Genomic DNA, 14,522 nt, shown 5'->3' with positions numbered 1-14,522 from the left:
ACTTAATCTTGAATTGTACTTTCTGGACAGGCAGTGAGTTGGGATACCCTCCTGGTCCTTCCTTAAGACTGATATGAATGCACCTCATGAATGCTTTGATTACATTACTGTGCTGCTGCTAGATGATGCGTCCTTTACTGTTATCTGCCGAGGATCAGGCTCCCTGACTAAACAGAACATCCCATTTATTTCTAATGCTGTCTGCCCTATTGTTGCCTGCCAAGCGCTATTAATACTACGTGCTAATTATGTCATTTACATTTACATTTACATGGAATTTGCTAGCAAGTGCATTGCAGAGGGAATTGTGTGCTGGATCAGATCAGTGTTTAGCAATCTGGATATGAGATGAAATGGGTTTCATTTACTTCCATATACACACGCTGTGTACTCCAGTGGTAATGTGGGAGCTATTAAGTAGTCTCACTCAGAAGTTAATGGAATGGACTTAGTCCATTTTTTGTGTGTGTGTGTGTGTGTGTGTGTGTGTGTGTGTGTGTGTGTGTGTGTGTGTGAGAGAGAGAGAGTGTGCTTGTGTGTGGGTGCTTGTGTGTGTGTGTGCGTGTGTGTGTGTGTGTGTGTGTGTGTGTGTGAGAGAGTGTGTGTGTGTGTGTGCTTGTGTGTGGGTGCTTGTGTGTGTGTGTGTGTGTGTGCTTGTGTGTGTGTGTGTGTGTGTGTGTGTGTGTGTGTGTGTGTGTGCGTAATTTTGAGACGGATCTGACGCATTGGCTGTGACTGAGCACTTCCTGTGTCCCAGTGCGGTGCCAAGTTGGCATGCCCAACAGAGGCCACTACAGAAACTCATATTAATGTCCTCCGCTAAACCATCCAACGGAAGCTGGGCAGCGTGTGTGCACACCAGGCCTGGAATGAAGTCCGTAAACATAGAGGTTCATGGAGAACAGCGAGTGCTCTATGCATGATGCTACAGACCCCCCCCAGACCCCCTCCATGCCGCCGGTTGGCACGCTGGTTGGCCTCCGTGACGTGCCTGCTGATGATCAGTCTTCCTGTGATCCCCATAAGCTCGCAGTTAATCAAGACAGCCAGGGTTTTAAACCGGCACTTAAGTTATGAAAGTGTCGGCGGGGGCCGAGCATGAGCATAAAACCTGCTCAAATCAATCGATCGCGACTTGGCCGCATGGAATTCCAATTAGTCTTGTGTACGCCTGTTTGTGTTGTTTTTAATGTGCTCATCCATGCTTGCACATGTTTGTGACTCCACAAGAGCTTTTATATGGATTAGTGTTGTATTGGTGCTCGTGGAGAGGCATAGCTTTGATTGATTGTGTGCAAGTAGGCAGGAAATGATTTGCCTGGCCGCCCCCATAAGCATATAAAGCACGCGGGCCTACAGTAAGGGCATACCTTTCTATTGATGGACCGTTGCTTGGAGTGCATAGTGCACATAGTGGAATATAGCAGTGCATGAAAGAAAAATAGCCACTTAAAGGTCACTGGACTCCGACTGACTGACTGACTGGATTGACTGAAGCAAACGGACGACATATCGCAACACCTCGAACAGCTGAACAGCTTACAGATTTAAAAAAAGAAAATTTGTAATTCATTTCACATCCAGTGTGATTAGTATGAGGGAAATGTTGTGTTGGTATTTAGTTTGTTAGTCTTGGAGGCTTGACACAGGTCAGCGCCAGGCGAACGAGAGACACACACACACACACACACACACACACACACACAAACATACACACATACACACACACACACACACACACACACACACACAGACAGTTTAGAATCCCTGTTCGTGTTTCTCTTTCTCTTGCGTTTGGACTCTGAGCTCAGATTGATCCGCGTGCCAAAGAAGGTGTCCATCATTAGCAGCTGACCATGAACACCAGAGTTCTAATGAGCAGAAATGTTTGGATATTCTCCCACATGGATCACACAGGTTCAGGCTGGTTTGGCAGCAGTTAATGTGTGACGTGAATGGGGGTGTCAAGATGTAAATTAGCCAATTATTTTAGCTCATTATCTCGCCATCTGCACCTAAGCCTGGTTCTTTTTATATTAAAAAAAGATAGTAATTAAAGAGGAAAATGAGCATGGGGAACTCCTCCCTACACACACATGTTCGGCGGCTGAGTTTCTCAGATTTGTTTAATTTTTAAAAAGTGCATTAGGACATGAGGATTTTTTGTGTTTTCTGTTGAATTTGTTCAAAGGAAACAGAAACCAGGTATTTGATTGATATATAAGCCATCGGAAGTGGTATATTTTTGCGTGTACATTTAAGGATTTTAATGCGTACATAAGCATTAAACATGAAGCCCGGAAACCCAGAGCCCAGTATAGGAAGGTCTGCTAAGGCTCATGTTCAGAAGGGGCTTTTGATGTTTTCCCACGGTCATCAGACTTCAGAAGAACCAGACAGCTGTTCTTTTAACCTGACTGAACAGGAGAGAGAGAGAGATATATAGTATATGGAAGTCATGGAGAGAGAGAGAGAGGGAGAGGGAGAGAGGGAGAGGGAGAGAGAAAGAGTGTGTGTAAGACAGAATGCACAAGAAAGAGGGGGTAGAGAGAGGGTTCGGGAGGAAGACAGGGAGAGATAGATAAAAAGGGAGGGAGAGAGTGGAAAAGAGCGGGAGGAAGGGAGAGACCACCATTTCCTGTGATACCTGGTTTGTTCCCATGACCACAAGCCTCCCTCCCTCCCCTGAGCCACCAGCACCCCTTGTCTGCCCACAGCAGCTGCTGTCTGACCCGCTCCACACACACACACACACACACACACACACACACACACACACACACACACACACACACACACACACATACATACATACATATATACCCAGACGACCACCACTCTCTCCACACACACACACACACATACACCCAGATGACCGCTCTCCTTGCTGGGGCAGGAAACATATCTCAGCTGTGTGCTTCAAGGCTTCTCGGAGCCCTTGGGTGCTACTGTGTGCCTTATTCATGCTTTCTGGACAGTCTCCATGTCTCTCTCTTTCTTTCTCTCTCTCTCTCTCTCTCACTCACACTCACACACACACACACACACACACACACACACACACACACACAGACAGACATACATGTTCTCTCTTTGTACACACACACTTTTACACATGCACTCAATCAATCTGTCTGTACATCTCTGTCTCTTTCTCTCTCACTCTCTCATTTGCACACACTCACACACACCATTTTCCACTGCTCTTCTGAAGTGGAAATGTGAGCTGGACACCAGAGAAGTTAAAGTCTGACAGCATCCAGTCACCTTAACACAGCACATAGGTGCCCCTGGTGGCAGAGGAGGGGATTGCAGCTCTCTGCCTTTGATTAGGACACAGCAGCAGGACCACTGATGACTGTGACTGTTTCCCTCCTGTGCTTTACCGAAAGACCTGAAAGACCTACTCTCCAGCGGGAGACTGTATTTCACTCAAAGCAGGGGGCAACTCTCAAAAATAGAATAGCAGTCAGCGCTCAAAATATGAGCAAAAGAACAACAACACTATTAGTGCAACTTATGGGCAAGGCCTCCTCTCAAAAGTCTCAATATGTCTGTTTGCCAATGAAGTCCTCTGTTCACCTGCTTGCAGTTTAAGAGCATACTCTTCAGTGTGATTAAGGGACTCTTTCTTCTTCGTTAGATTCAATTAGTTGTTTCCTTCAGGCTCCTGTAAAGAAACCCGAGATGGCAAATTAAAAGGAGAGCCGTGGCCGTGTTGTTGAGGAGAGCTTGCTGTACTTGTCTTTTGGAAGAGCAAAAACCCAATGACTGCCACCATCTCTTTCCAGATCTTTCTCTGATTCTGTGTCTCTCACTTTCAGTGTCAGAGTTACTCTTCATGTCTTTCTTTCTTTCTTTCTTTCTTTCTTTCTTTCTTTCTCATTCCCTTTATCTCTCCTGTTTATCTGCTTATCTCTATAACACAAAGTCTGTCTTTGTCAGTTTCAGAAAGCATCCTTTTGAAGATTCGTAAATGGTTATACTTAAAATATCTATAAAGATTTGTTTAGATCACCGTGATAGGATCACTGTAGTGTCCTGTAATGTAAAGGAACAATTACAGGGGATATGTAAACATCTTGGCATCTTAAAAGATTTGAAGTAGAACCTCAAGAGTACTCCTCAGAGAAGGAACTATTTTGTCAGCCTCTGCTGTATGCGTGTCATTGTCATGGTAACACTGTCAGCATTGCCTGGAGTATCAAAACAAAGTTTGTGTCACCTTGACAAAACTCTCTTTGTCTATTTCTGGCAGAATCCTTTGCCAGACAGATAAGAGAAGCACTTCTTGTAAAAGGTAACACTTCCTAGTCAATAATCATTGCTCCCTTCCTTTTGAAACCAAATACTGGACTTACCCCCCAACCATGTCCAATGATTCAATTTCCTTTAACCTTAAATCACCTCTACATTTCACTCACATTCTCACACACACACACACACACACACACACACACATATCCACACACACACACACATACTTTGAGTAGCAGACTTTGAGTAGGAGTCTCTATTGTTTTGTTGTGATTGTGTATGCATTGATTTCCAGCCCAGTCAGGGCCTCCACCTGAACAGATAGCATCATCCATCACCTCAGCAGAAAGAGCAGAGGGTGGCTGTGTGTGTGTGTCCATGTCTGTGTGTGTGTGTGTGTGTGTGTGTGTGTGTGTGTGTGTGTGTGTGTGTGTGTGTGTGTGTGTGTGTGTGTGTGTGTGTGTGTGTGAGTGAGTGAGTGAGTGTGTCTCTGTGTGTGTGTGTGTGTGTGTCACTTTGAGTGTGTCCCTGATGGACACAGTCAGGGCTTATAGCCCCCAGCTCCACTGATACTGGGGGGTGGGGCTGTCAGGTGTGTCACTGGAAGCACCCCAGTGAGTCTCCTAAAGCCCATTACACATTACCAGAACTGCTCTCATCTCATTACTATACACGGCTCTCCAGGAACCACTCAGATAAGGTGTGTGTGTGTGTGTGTGCATCTCATCCTGCATGTTGACAATGTTTGTCCGAGTATCCCTCATATTCCCTTGTGTGTGAGAGTGTGTTCATCTGTGAACATGCGTTTTAAGAGACAATGTCTAAAGCATCAGCCCAGTCAATTATGACCCTTTGAATGTTCCTCTGATTGCTGTCTTAGTGTCTCAGCATCTGCCAGTGCCTCTGCCTGTTCCTGTTGTACACGGAGCCAGCCTGTCAAAGCCACAGGCAGCTTCTGTGCTGTTCAGACTGGGCTCTTCAAACACCAACCTCCATTCCTTTTGTATGCTTTGGACAGTCTCTCTTTTAATCAGTCAAGGTTTACGTGTTAGCATTTATTCCTGCAGTCAAGGTTTACGTGTTAGCATTTATTCCTGCAGTCAAGGTTTACGTGTAAGCAATTATTCCTGTGGGGATCCGCAGTTTTGCAGGCAACAATTGTGGAGGGGGGGGGTCAGTCTTGTGTCGTGTTGTCAGAGAGGTTTTGTGTTGTGATGCCACACCGTGCCATGCCAGAGATGAAACCTCTCAAAGACGCATCCGACTGTGATAGCCCACCAATCAATACCCCAATTGCCCCCAGCTCTGTTCTCGAGTGGGGCTGAGCCTATGGCCGGTTGTCATGGAGACATTATCCATCCACTTCTTGCAGTGGAGTGTTTTCTGAAGGCTTTCAGAGGGTGTGGACAGACATGCTCCGAGGACCAAATTGGTGTGAAAACCTTGAGGATTGTCCAGGCTGAACGTGATGATTTGCCATTTCATCTCAATCACCCATCCTCTGTCTCACACTCAGTTGTGTGTGTGTGTGTGTGTGTGTGTGTGTGTGTGTGTATGTATGTGTATGTGTATGTCAAGCCTGATTGCTTTTTCTTCTCCAAATATCACAGACTGGACAAGCGCACTCCTAAAGGCTAATACCCATTCTGTAAATGTCATCCAATGTCATCTTTATGGTAACGGTTTACCATACAAACAGCCCAAGGTATCTTCTCATGTTCAGTCAGCCTCTGTTCAATATTCGACCCAATCACACTCCAGTTCTTCATTCAGATGATTCACTTTCTGTTAACTTTAATTCACCCTTCCAACACACACACACACACACACACACACACACACACACACACACACACACACACACACACACACACACACACACACACACACACACACTAATGGTTTACCATAAAAGCAGTCATCACAGCCCAAGCTATCGGCTCAAATGCTGAAGTTCTGCGTTAACAAACTCAATCAGTTGCCGGCTTTCTACTCATCTCAGTCACACTGAGCGCTCTGCAGCGTGCTAATTTGTTTCATTAAAGGAACCAGGTTTAATCTGAGATATTAATCTTCTTGCCCCAGAGCCGATGTGCCGAGTATGACTCACTGGAGGACTGGGGCAGAGAGAGACCGGCTTAATGTTGCAGATCCAGTGAACAGGTGCCGCTGGGCCAGAGCTGAGCCAGAGCTGGGCCGGAGTCTTTTGATGGGTTGAAGTGAAAAGGAAAATGGACTATTACTGAAGAACTGATAGAATAGCGTAATAACGACCCAAGTGTTATTAGGTGGTTCCGGAACCTAGTCAGCAGCCATCATGGAGGAGCCGCCATCCCACCGGCTCAGTGTGAGGATGAGCTGTTACTGAGAGACTAATAGAAAGCAGACTTTCATTAATCATTCATTTGTCATTTTAAAAGGGGGGTTTTAATTAAATGAAGGAATCTAATAGGGCTGCATTCCTTAGTTCTGACATCAGTTATCAGACTGAGAGGGTGTGACCAAACACACACATACACACACACACACACACACACACACACACACACACACACACACACACACACAAATAGTCCCTCCCAGTTTGCTGCACCTTGACCCTCTCCAAAAATCCCACAAACAGTATAGGTGCGGAAGAAAAACAGTGTGACGGTGTGTGTGTGTGTGTAGGAGTAGTTCAGTTCACAGCTCTTGGTCTGACACAGCCCAGTCCCCGCCAGACCCCATCACACCAGCTGGAAAAGCAATCACTGGCTCAGGTGGGCGTTTGGACGGCTGCGTGGACAGGTAGGGGCTCCAGCGGCTCTAGCCCCATGCACAGCGTATCCTCTGGAGGCTTTCTCCTGACATCTCAGATGCCTGCTGTTGCGCTCGCATTCAGAGGTGCTGCTGGTCCTGCGGGTGGCTGATTTGCCTTTGTTTTGTTTGTTTTGTTTGTTTGTTTTCCTGCCGTTGGCTGTAATAACCATTGGTGGTGAATGAGGAAAGTCAGATTGAAAAACAACCATCCCAGTCATGCTAATCATTGGAAATGGAAATGGGAATGAACGGGTTGTTCAGTGACATAACGGAGATGGATTAGCTTATTTGTTTGTGTGTGTTGTTTGGGAGATTGTATATATACGATAGGAAGAACACCACTGAAAAATAGGACATAACTTAGAAACCAATCAAATATTTGGTGTAGGATGCACAGTGGTACAATGGTCTCTGCTGTCTGTTCTTTTCAAGGTGTGTTTGCATTGAGTCATTTCATGCTGTTTTGTACTGCGAGTGTACAGGCTCTCGATTGATCTGTCATTCTGTCTGTTCTGGCTGTCCGAGCCTGTTTAGTGTGCTTGTCAGTCTGCGTGCGAGTGTGTGTGTGTGGCTATTAATGTGGCCGCTTGCCTTTATACCTCTGGAAAGGTAGGCAAAGTTCAAGAGCATTTCACTGGAACTGTGAGCACTGATATGAAAAGGAGCCAAACAGGAAGCTGGACTTTGAAGCAGGCGTGGGGTGATGATCTGTACAGCCCTATAGAATGCCGACGGCACTCCAAAATAGCCGAGGTCGGCTTGTTTGTGCCGAATTCCACTCTCGCTCCGTCTCTTTCACCGCTGAAGGATTCAGTCACCTCTCTCGTCTCTGTCCCTGTTCTGTCTCAATCATTTCTTTCAGCCGGGAGTCGTAAGCCACTCCACCGCAGTGCTGTGTATTGCCTTCTCTCGCCAACGCGGGCTGTAGGTGAGGGAGTTCGGTGTTATTTCACAGCTCAATGTCAGTCTGGCTTCTCTTTGATGACCTTGCACTGTGGAGGCTTGTTTGGTTTCAAAGAAGGTTTACTGTCCCTACATACTACACACTTGTGTTGTAGTGTACATGGAGTAGTGTGTGCTTTTTTATGTGGATGTTTCTATATATTTGGCATGACCAATACTTTACTCCCATGTACATTACTCATTCATTCTGAAGTTAGTGGAGATGAGGGTGTTTGGAGTTTTTGTGTGGTTTTGGCCAGTGAAGTATTGCGTTTTCTGTGAGGGCTGTTGCAGACATTTTTGTTTGAGGTGTAAACATTTGTTCTATCTCTGTCTAGCTCTCTCACTGTGTATGTTACCCTTGGTCTCTCTCTCTCTCTCTCTCTCTCTCTCTCTCTCTAGTATTTCTCTGTCTAGCCTCTGTGCAGTTTGAAGTGTCTTGATGAAGTTGGGCCGTCCTTTAACCCTCTCCCCTCTCTCTCTCTCTCTCTCTCTCTCTCTCTCTCTCTCTCTCTCTCTCTCTCTCTCTGTGTCCTCCGGCAGTGTGGAAGCGGATGCCCAGGGAGGTGAAGTGGGCCCGTCTCTGGAGACCAGCGGTGCCAGCTACGCCCGCGGGCCCGTGACGCACGGCGCGCTCGTCAGCAGCCCCGTGGACCGCTTCGAGGCGCCCATCTACGCCCACGTAGTGCCCGGGCAGCGCCCGCGGAGACCCAAGCTCCAGCACTCGCAGTCCATCCTGCGCAAACAGGCAGAGGAGGAGGCCATCAAACGCTCGCGCTCGCTCTCCGAGAGCTATGAGCTCTCCACCGACCTCCAGGACAAACAGGTAATGCTGCGGGGGGGGGGGGGCGGCAGGGGTCTCTGGTCTCTGTCCTTCAGCTGCAGCTCCAACACACAGTCACTCTAAGCCTGTGGGTGTCTGCTCTGTGCATCTGCCCTGTCGATCAGTCAAGACATTTAAAGATGTCGTGAAGCACTTTGTACAAAACAACCATTCTCTCCCTCCCTCTTTCCCCTCTCAAATGTTTATTTTGAAGGTCAGCCTCCATTCCAGGCATATAGACTTAAATTAGTCTCTATATCTATGCCAAGACAGATATTCTGCTGTCATTTCTGTAACAATGACATCACTATTAAGGCTTGGATTGAAAAGGAGCAGATTCACTGTGAGGTCGTACGTGTTGACTGTGATGCAAGTCAGTTTAGGTGAAAGCATTTCTCAAATGATACCTTGAAATGCCAGCAATCCAATAAGCTTAATATGTTAAATTATGATCAATCAATGAATCTCTCTCCTACCTCACTCACTAGCTGTTTTTGAAACTCTGAGGGAGAGAAGGCTACACTCACTCTACAGTCTTCTACAGCAGACACACACCTGTGCCTGGGCCTGTGTCGGACAACCTCCGGGTGGCCTGAGGGCTGCATTTAGAACAGGCTTTCCCTGCCTCTAACCTAAAGCTCATCTCTAATCACCATGAAGACAGAGCTGATCCTAGATCAGATCACCCTCTCTCTCTCTATGTGGTCATGGACGTTGGTGCTCCTGTAACTCGGCAGAGCCGGGGGCCGTAGGGCTAAGGGGGACCAGAGCCTGGGCTTCCTAATTGGGCTCCTCCTCATGAGTTCTCTGCAGCTGTGAGGGGCCGTGGGTGGGAGCCAGGCCTCCGTACCTGCAGGGGACGTTTATTTTTCCTCAAGACCACCGGGCAGAGCAACCCCTGCCAGGCAGGGCAAATGTGGAGAGGTTTTAAGCTGGCAGGAGCAGAGGGAGAGACAGAGGAGAGAGAAAGAGAGAGAGAGAAAGATTTCTAATGATAATTCCACTGAAGTAGAAATGTAAACAACACACACATAGACAGACTGTCAGACACACACACAAAGACCCACAAATACAGTATATCATAGACGTTCACACAGAGTTATTTATATTCATTGGTAAGAATGACTGTTAATATCTTAACGTTTTTTTTTCATTTACCCTGCTTTCTCTCCCTCTTTCTCTCCCTCCCTCTCTCTCTTTCTCTCTCTCTCTGCAGGTGGAGATGCTAGAGCGTAAGTATGGGGGGCGTTTCATAACCCGCCATGCAGCACGCACCATCCAGACAGCCTTCCGCCAGTATCAGATGAACAAGAACTTTGAGCGACTGCGGAGCTCGATGTCGGATAACCGCATGTCCAGACGCATCGTCCTGTCCAACATGAGGATGCAGTTTTCCTTCGAGGGGCCAGAGAAAGTGCACAGTTCCTACTTCGAGGGCAAGCAGGTGTCGCTGACGGATGACGGGAGCAAGCTTGGCGCTCTGGTGCAGTCCGAGTGCCGCGACATGGTGCCCGCCAACATGAAGTCCCCGTCCACCACACTGCCCGACTTCAACGACGCCATCACCGAGCTGGAGGACGCATTCTCGCGCCAGGTTAAGTCGCTGGCCGAGTCTATCGACGACGCACTGAACTGTCGCAGTCTCCACGGCGACGACCCGCAACCCGAGCCGGGCCGGAGTCTTCCGGACCTGGAGCGTGGTCACTCGGAGGTGGTCGCCTACCAGACCAAGCCGCTTACGTGCAGCACAGGCTCGGACCACAAGCTGGACGAGATGACGGCGTCCTACAGCGACGTGACGCTCTACATCGACGAGGAGGAGCTGTCGCCGCCGCTGCCCCTTTCGCATGTCGCACACGCGGCCGAGCGGCCGTCCAGCACCGAGTCGGACTTGCGGCGGCGCTCCTACAACTCCTCGTCGGCGGAGTACTGGTCGCTGGTGCACAAGGACGACAAGGGTGGTAGTGGCGGCGGGGGGGAGACGGACACCAGCTGCCGCAGCACGCCCTCGCTGGAGTGCCAGGAGCAGCGGCTGCGCATCGACCACCTGCCGCTGCTCACCATCGAGCCGCCCAGCGACAGCTCCGTGGATCTCAGCGACCGCTCCGACCGCAGCTCGCTCAAACGCCAGAGCGCGTACGAGCGCGGCGGGCTTAGCCAGCAGAGCAGCCCCAAGCACGGCTCGCACCCGTCCCACCGCGAGCTGCCCCCCAGGGGCCCGCCTCGCAACGACGATGATGTCATCGGCAGTGGCGTGCCCCTGCCAGCGGTGGCACGGCATCGCCCGCGCCAGCTGGAGAGCCACCTGGCCATCAACGGCACGGCCAACCGGCAGAGCAAGTCCGAGTCGGACTTCTCGGACGGCGACAACGACAGCATCAACAGCACGTCCAACTCCAACGACACCATCAACTGCAGCTCGGAGTCGTCGTCCCGGGACAGCCTTCGCGAGCAGACGCTCAGCAAACAGACGTACCACAAGGAGACGCGCAACAGCTGGGACTCGCCCGCCTTCAGCAACGACATCATCCGCAAGCGCCACTACCGCATCGGCCTCAACCTCTTCAACAAGTACGTTGGTCCAGCGAACCGTAGTCCGATCAGCAGGAACTCTCAGACTAATCATTACTGTGTGTTCGTCAGTGAAGAGTAGCTTCTCGCACACTGAGTGCTGAGTTTTATTAGGGTCATTTTCAAGCAGTAGCTTTGATGAAGTGCAATCAGTATTGTGTGAGTTACAGTGAGAGATCAAGTGTTGAACATATATACACAATTAATCTGGAGCCTTTTAGAAGCCCCTTCAAAAACAGACCATTGCAATTCAGAATTTCTGTGTCTGATCATGCCAGAGAGAATGCGGTTTGTGTCTGTGTGTCTGTGTGTGTTTGTGTGTGTGTGTACGTGTGCGTGCGCGTGCGTGTGTGTGTGTGTGTCTGCCTGTTAGGCCAGGGAAGAGGGACTGTGTGTGTAAATGTTCTGTGAGTGTTTGATTCTGTGGATGTGGGGCTCACTTTGTTGAAAGAGGAGGGCTGTGTGTGTGTCTGTGTGTGAAAGAGGAGGGCTGGCTGTAATCTTGGATGATTGTGGATTTGCTTTTATTCCTCCACGGACCATTAAGTTCCGTTTAATCATGCGAGATGAAGAGAAGCTCAGAAGCTGCCCCCCACCCCCTCCCAAAATAAACCCCACTCCCTAAGAAGTCATCAGAGAGACACCCCAGTGTATTAAAATGATTTCTCTCTCTGATGTCTTTCTCTGTCTTCCCCTGTGCCCCTTTCTCTCTCCCAACCCCCACAGGAAACCAGAGAAGGGTACTCAGTACCTCATAGAGAGGGGGTTTGTTCCTGACACACCGGTGGGCGTGGCACACTTCCTGCTCCAGAGGAAGGGGTTGAGCCGACAGATGATTGGCGAGTTCCTTGGCAACAGGCAGAAGCAGTTCAACAGAGACGTCCTAGAGTGAGTGGTCACAGTCTGTGTTCTAAAGTTCATTTGTAGCTCAACAAACTGAAAAATGAATCTTTAAAGTTCTTGAAACGGTATATCCGACTGAGTTCTCTAAAGAGAGTGCTTCTTGATTGTAGTCATGAAGTATCAAATTGGTATCACATTAGTCAGATAACTGTCAGTCAGATCCACTGTTCGGTTCATTTTCTGCTCCATAGTACATAGATGACCGCTTCATTTTAAAACCCTTTGAAATTGGATGACATTAAATATTCATTTTGAACTAAAACTTCACTCCACCTTTTTGGAATGACTGATCTGTAATTACAGCCCTGCTGTATTCCGTCTCCAAAGACCAAAGCAATCAGTTCAGCCTCCACCAGGGAAATTCCTCCATCTCCATCTCCATCTCCGTCTCTGTCTCAGTCAGTCTCTCAGTCTCTTTGGGGCCCTGTCTGTCTGCGCTAATGCCCTCTCTCTGCAGGAACAGATTTGACACCGTCTGCCATCTTATCCCCCCTGCCCCTCTGATTTATGCTGACATATAATGAGACTGGAGCCCCAAGGACCCTCTTAATGCCCCGGCACCCTCTTAATGCCCCAGGCTTATGGGGGGATGTACAGATGAGGGGGCCCGTGCACTGAGCCTCTCTACACACCTCTCTCCTCTAATAACAGTGGAAGTCATTTTTGGAAAACCGGTCACCAGAACAGACTTCCTTGTTTCCGTATCTTCATGGCTGGCTAATCTTAATAGCATCCCATATAATGTTCAAATAAAAATAATAATAACACTAGGCTAAGATCATTACTAAGGGATGGATTATTTTACATGGCTCCATTATGTGAACCCTGCAGTAAGCTGTAGGAGAGTGGCTGTCACACACAAACAACTTTCTTAAAAAATATGGATGTGACGGATACTTGCATACTTAATATATTTCCCACACTATGTATACTTCATATAGACTGGTTCTGGGGTTATGTTCAGTGGGCCGACTCCATTGCATTTTCTATGTAAGTTCATGTTATTGGAGCATTTTAGTTAGATCTAGGATTAGCTTTATTGACTTTATTGACACAGTGTGGGCTTACACGAGTGGTTCATTGTATTAAAAGCTTAAGGGTGTTAGTAGAGTTTATTTTTCATGTAAATGCACATGTATTACTATATTATATTAATATTTTAAATGATTGCAATATTTGAATATAACTAGCACCATTACATCTAAGGCCACTTAGTCTGAAGTGACCCCAAATGCTAACTCTTGGTTCATACTCCATATTTCCCTTTCCTCTCCCTCTGCATCGAACACTAAAGGCTGAAGTAAAGCAAGTTAGCGTACTGTCACATGCTGTCAGCCTCTCCGTTTTTTACTTTCACACACCGCTGATCCCATTTGATTGGGGACTTGAAGTGGAAAAAGAGACGGAGAGGGAAACAGACGGCCCAGACATTTCTGCAGTGCTCATCTCCCGAAACTCAAGTCATCTCTTGAAGCTCAATTTTCTTTTTACTCTGGGAGACGTCTCACTAAATGCCCCTTATCCCACAACTCGGTTAATGCATGTATAAAGAGAGTACGCACTGCCAACTTTAACTTCTCTAAACTGTAGATGAGAGAGAGGGAGAGTGGGTTAGGATCGTGGGTGTTAAGACAAAATCTGTCTCGGCGGCGTGGACAGACACCTCTTTCTCCCACGCCGGCGGGTGCTGGTCTGACCGTGAGCTCATTTTCGGCAGTGAGTCATCGAACCGGTGTGCGAGCTGGATGAGTGAAACACCGTCTGGCAGGAGCCGTCACGGTGCCTCCAAGGCTAAGGCTAGGCGAGACCTTGTCGCTGTTAAGATTGACGCCGGCTTTTAAGGAAGACACTTCTTCGGCCGATCTATAAATCTTTACGTTCAAAAGAAAGGGGGGAAGGAGAGGGAGAGAAAGAAAGAGACAGAAGGAGAGAGATACAGGCTAACTCATCTGTTCTCAAGCACTGATAGCGTCTGATATGTTTTTATCTTTTCCCTGAAGCACTACTTTAAGCCACCATCCCCCTCCACCTCTTTCTCCCTCTCCCTCTTTCTCTCTCTTTATAAGTACCCACAGTGTGATTTAGCACCAGAAGATATCTAGCTGCTTAACTGCAGCAGTCACTGTGTCTCTTATCGTGATCAATCACCTTTATAGATTTAGATTTACGAGCCTCTGTTAGTGCGGGAGAAAGAGAGAGCAATGTGTTAGTGAGGAGTGTGGCGTGG

General features: G+C 48.0%; 1 protein-coding gene across 8 annotated transcripts in view; it reads left to right on the top strand.

The window, feature by feature from the left end:
• Nucleotides 1-14,522, top strand: part of iqsec1b (IQ motif and Sec7 domain ArfGEF 1b) — a 196,159-nt gene that overhangs the window by 159,154 nt on the left and 22,483 nt on the right. For 7 of the 8 annotated variants that reach the window (XM_031567598.1, XM_031567597.1, XM_031567601.2 and 4 more), the window contains 3 exons: nucleotides 8,542-8,824; nucleotides 10,038-11,392; nucleotides 12,119-12,280. In XM_031567598.1, coding sequence (XP_031423458.1) covers nucleotides 8,542-8,824; nucleotides 10,038-11,392; nucleotides 12,119-12,280 — 1,800 coding nt within the window. Of the gene's footprint in view, nucleotides 1-6,916; nucleotides 7,045-8,541; nucleotides 8,825-10,037; nucleotides 11,393-12,118; nucleotides 12,281-14,522 lie in introns of those variants that run through there. The other variant, XM_031567604.2, reaches the window with a different exon arrangement.

This window comes from Clupea harengus, chromosome 5, assembly GCF_900700415.2.
Source record: "Clupea harengus chromosome 5, Ch_v2.0.2, whole genome shotgun sequence".
Classification (NCBI taxonomy): domain Eukaryota; kingdom Metazoa; phylum Chordata; class Actinopteri; order Clupeiformes; family Clupeidae; genus Clupea; species Clupea harengus.
Note: the sequence above shows the minus strand (reverse complement) of the source record. Positions and strands in the feature narration are given on the sequence as shown.